General features: G+C 41.2%; 1 protein-coding gene across 2 annotated transcripts; it reads left to right on the top strand.

Moving 5' to 3' along the window:
• Window positions 1–2235: 2235 nt before the first annotated feature.
• Window positions 2236–4592, top strand: phospho1 (phosphoethanolamine/phosphocholine phosphatase). 2 transcript variants are annotated; one of them, XM_014475313.2, is made up of 3 exons: window positions 2236–2447; window positions 2845–2912; window positions 3003–4592. In XM_014475313.2, the coding sequence occupies exon 3, from the start codon at window positions 3023–3025 to the stop codon at window positions 3875–3877; it is 855 nt and encodes a 284-aa protein (XP_014330799.1). In that variant the 5' UTR covers window positions 2236–2447; window positions 2845–2912; window positions 3003–3022; the 3' UTR covers window positions 3878–4592. The 2 variants fall into 2 exon arrangements, with proteins under 2 accessions (XP_014330799.1, XP_005796731.1); XM_005796674.3 differs by having other exon boundaries at window positions 2241–2447; window positions 3065–4592.
• Window positions 4593–4874: the final 282 nt, after the last annotated feature.

Genomic DNA, 4874 nt, shown 5'->3' with positions numbered 1-4874 from the left:
TATTTGTTTCCTTGGATCCTTTTGTTTTCCTTTTTTCTTAAAATCCTTGCTATACATAGAGTATATTGGACAAAACTGGCGCTTAATTTAGGGTTTCAGGTATCGGGGCATAATAAAATATCTGAGCTAGACCTGAGTTCAATAGGAACTTAAACAAATCCACATTTATTTATTAAATGTTGATGATGCTGTGTGAACCACTGCCGCTAGTTGCATAACTTGGCAGATGGCTGAAGCATGACCCAAAGAGTCTCAGCTATGGGACAAAGATTTAAAAAAAAAACAGCAGCAGATCTTCAACAAGATGTCAAAAAAAAGAGGAAAATCAACGTTTGAAATACAGTAGCAGGAATATTAGAAAGGTGTGCATAAATAACTGCCTGCAAGTGCAGCAAACTGAAGCTGTATTGTCACAAACAGCGATATGAGAAACTGAAGTCACACAGAAAACACTTGCTTACTGTTTCTTCAAGCTATTGAATTATTGGCTATTTAGTTTTTACAGGCTGTTCTTATTTTATTTTAATCTATGAAATTTTTTTGACTGAATCTGTTCAGGTTGAATTGGCGCTTTTAGAACTTGTTTAGAGCAGGTCACTTTATAGTAAAAAAGATGTCTACTTTCTTTATATTGTGAACATGAAAAATATTGATTGGGAACAGCATGTTCCTGATTGTGTGCTTCAGTTTAAGTATGTTTCAAACTGAGATTTGCTCCAGCGTGGATTATTGCTGATTGACTCTTACTAACTTCAGCGCTGGTCTTTTTCCTGCTTTTTTTAGTTTCACTGCGATTTTGGTATAACATTTTACCAACTCTTTGCACTGAATCTGAGAATTGTGACATGTTTTTACTACTGTTAACACCTTTAATCTTTTACTAATCTTTCCATTTTGGGCAAATTAACAGGATAGTTCCACAATTTAGGTCATCATCTTCATAGGTACCAAAAAGTCTTCAAGTTTTATTGGTTTGTAGTGTTTCCCTCCTTTTAGGATGCATTATTGCTGGAAGAATACCTGCTTTCTCTTTACCAGGTGGGTTTAATGAGTCGCATAATCCTATAGGTAGCAGAACAGGCCGATGGGAGCAGAGAAAAGTGTGTGTGACTCACTGTTGATGAGTGGGTGGCCAGGTACCGGGGCTCGCTTCACGAGCAGAGGAGATAATAACACGCCGTCTGTACATCTCCATTCCCATTTGGGTTTGAAAATAGTCGGCCTCCCCAGCTGTTAGTCATTACGCCTTCTGGTGTCGAGGAGGGAGGAGGCTGCGTCTGTCGGCAGGCAGATAAAGAGAAGAGGACTTCACGTCGCGTTTCCCAGCCGTTTGTTCGTTCTGTGTGCTTCATTAATCAGCATACTTGCAGGGTCTTATCAGGAGGAACAAGCAGCAAACATGGGCTCCCTTGCTGCGATACTGATGTTTCTCTGTAGTTAGTAAATGGAAACATAACCTTATTTCAGATTTTGATTACTTTTAAATCATTTCTATCCAGTCATCACCTGAAATGCGAAACCCAACAACGAAAGCCATCCCTGTCCTGCCTTCACTACAGATATGGACTCGCAGACTCGAGGCATTTTACCGTTAAAATGGCCCCACTGAACTAAATACAGATTAGCCATCTAAAAGGAGGCCAAGATTGATTTTTGAAATCACTGTTTTTTACAGCAACATTTGTTAAAACATGCTGATTGGGTGGTCTTTACTCTGGACATCTGGTCAGAGTTTAGTGGTGCATTTAAGTACAGGGCAATCCTGGAACTCAACCTGCTGGAGGCTGCAAAAAACTTAAAACAAGGACAGAGCGGCCCTTTCACTTGATTTTGATGAAAACATGTTAAAAGTTCCAAACCTTAAACGAATGGATATTTAAACTGATGGTTTCAGAGATTCTCCTATCTAAATTTGGACAATTTTGCAAAGTAAAATGTCAAAATAGTTCTAGTTTCTATAAATGTGGAAAGCTGGACCCGTAAAGACACGAAGCTATGATTCCAATAAATAGCAGTTCTAAGACTTGACTTGGAGGGACAAAATGTGGAAAAGTTCAAAAATACTGTTGCAAGGAACTGTAAATGTTTCACCAAGAGATAAAGTTGATAATCTGCTGAACAAAAACAGATTACATAAAAGGCTAGATGTACCGTAGACACTTGGAAAAGAAAAAAGTGGATCTTTGACTATGTAGAACCCTCATCCAACAGAATATTCCTGCTTTCCTTGCCCCCTCTCTTTGCCTATACTCTCTCATCTCATGAAAGTGCCGTGAACGCGCACTGTGGGCTGCTATTAAATGGGCGGACTTGAATCCGCGGGCACGCTCACAGCGGCTCCGCAGATAAAAGTGCGTGAGCCGCGGGTCGGCTGCTGCTGTAACTCTGCCTTCTGTAACCAAAGAGACCGGATCGAACCTGACAACGGGGGATCGGAACCAGTGCTGGTGATGCATTTATGGCTTTAACCTTCTTCTTCTTCTTCTTCTTCTAAATTAAATCATAATTTAAATATGCTTTTAAAATATTTGAAAAAATTAGAGCTTATTGTGATTTACTAGATTTTTTTCAAATAGCGTTTAGATTGCCTGCAATGATTGGTGCCTATACTTTGAAGAAATAATGTTTATTTATTTTGCCTAAGAATAGGTCGATAAATCGCTTAGATAATTTAGACCAGCTTAAAATTCATATCAGCCAATTTTGCACGTCATTATTTCATTTCCAGTTGGCCTTTGACTTATTTTATTAAGTCGTTCCTCTTAGTGTTCCAATTGAAAACGTAATACTTTCTACCTTTGCCTTTTAACGCAACTCGATACTTACATTTTTCCCCATACACAGGTTCGGCCAGCCGCACAATTTGAAAGCCTCTGCGATTCAGGTCAAGAGAGCCGTGGGCGCAATTCAAGGTATGCATGTCCTGCAAATTTCAAATGGAACCCAATTTAACCTCTTTGTTCGCATGTTTGCTATTTATTATTCTCATCTGTGGGATATAGGGGAGTGGAGCTGGTCAGTCATGGGGGATTCAGTCTTCAACTGCTGTTATGTCCCCCCTCAGCCCCCAGGTGAAGAGGAGCAGCACAGGTTCAGGCATACAGACATCATGGCCTCCCATTCTGCTTCCATCTCCCCGGACAAACGCTTCATAATCTTCTTTGACTTCGATGAAACCATCGTGGATGAAACCAGCGACGACATGGTGGTGCAGGCCGCCCCGGGTCAGTACCTGCCCGGCTGGCTGAAGGACACCTATCAGCCCGGCCGCTACAATGAGTACATGCAGCGAGTACTGGCCTACCTGGCGGAGCAGGGCGTCACCGAGAGCGACTTACGCAGCATCATGGAGAAGATTCCCGCATCCCCCGGCATGCTCACCCTCTTCCAGTTCCTGCGCAACCGCTCGGCGCATGACTTTGAGGTGGTGCTGGTGTCTGACGCCAACACCTTCTTCATCGAGTCTTGGCTTCGACGCGCCGGGGTGCGCCAGCTCTTCCACCGGATCTTCACCAACCCGGCCACTTTCAACAAGAACGGTAGGCTGGTGTTGCGGCCCTTTCACTCCCACGAGTGCCAGCGGTGCCCGGACAACATGTGCAAGCAGGTGGTCGTCAGGGACTACGTGGCCCGCAGGACGCAGGAGCGCGGCCGCCCTTACCAGCGGATCTTCTATGTAGGGGATGGGGCCAACGACTTCTGTCCTGCGCTCTCGCTCGGGCCTCGAGACGTGGCTTTCCCACGCAGGGACTTCCCCATGCACCGGCTCATCACAGAAACCCACGAAGCCATGCCCGGGGAGTTCAAGGCGGTCACAGTGCCTTGGGTCAGCGGGGAAGATGTGATTACGCGATTGAGGAAACTAGTGGCGGAATAGAGAATTAGTTGGGAGAGCAGAAAATTAATTAGTACAATAAATAGACTATTTAACGTCACGCTCTCAGGTGAAACTCCTAAAAAATATATAATTCTAATAGCAATAAGAAACCTTTTTGACTAAAGTTAAGGGTCTCCAAAGCCTATAACAAGAACAGGCTGTGAACTCCTCAGCTAAACTTAAATTAGAGTGTGTATGAAATCAGAATCTAATGTGTACCATCTCTACAAGTAAAGAAAACGTCAGAGCTTGGAAAAGTATTTGCATAAAATGCAACGATATACGATATTACCGCTCATGTATTAATTATATGGGGTAATTCAGGAGTTGTCTGTGTTTACATGTGGGACGATTAAAAGATTTAAAATGTCATTCATTTATTTCTCCCCAATATTATAGTTGTGCTTTTTTTTGAAACTGCACAATTGGAATATGACTTGGTTTTGTAAATTATAGCGTCAACCTGACAACACTGCCACCTAATGGTGATGGGCATTAATACAGACCAAACTGTCTTTTTATTCAGTTTTTTTATTATTCTTTTTTAATCACCATATATTTTAAGAGTTTGTCTAATTTATAGATGCATTGTATTGTAAATGAAATGTTATTTTTATCTCTGTAATATGTCTGTTATCTTGTTTTGTCTGTACCGTGGATAGGCCCAGCCTATGAAATACCACCAGCAGGAATAAAGCCATAACCTGAAACAGTGCTTGTGTCTCAATCTTGTTTTTGTTTTTTTTAACAGATTCTAACAGGTAGCAGTCATGATATAAAAATGATTCTTTTATTGAACATTCAGTCTTAGATTAAACTCTCTTGATTAAATCATAATAAATATGTTGACAGTTCCAAAAAGTCTTGCATAGCCTTTTGTGTGACTGTAGTATCTCAGAAGCCAGACATAAAAAAATATAAGTTTTAGACATGATTTTGTTTAAAAAAGTAAAATACTTCCCTGAAAAAAATGTGTCCTAAAAACATGAATAAATAC

Source organism: Xiphophorus maculatus, chromosome 16, assembly GCF_002775205.1.
Source record: "Xiphophorus maculatus strain JP 163 A chromosome 16, X_maculatus-5.0-male, whole genome shotgun sequence".
NCBI classification, from domain to species: domain Eukaryota; kingdom Metazoa; phylum Chordata; class Actinopteri; order Cyprinodontiformes; family Poeciliidae; genus Xiphophorus; species Xiphophorus maculatus.
Note: the sequence above shows the minus strand (reverse complement) of the source record. Positions and strands in the feature narration are given on the sequence as shown.

Excerpts from the sequence above, each read along its gene's own strand:
- phospho1 (XM_014475313.2), top strand. The coding sequence starts at position 3,023 with ATGGGGGATTCAGTCTTCAACTGCTGTTATGTCCCCCCTCAGCCCCCA.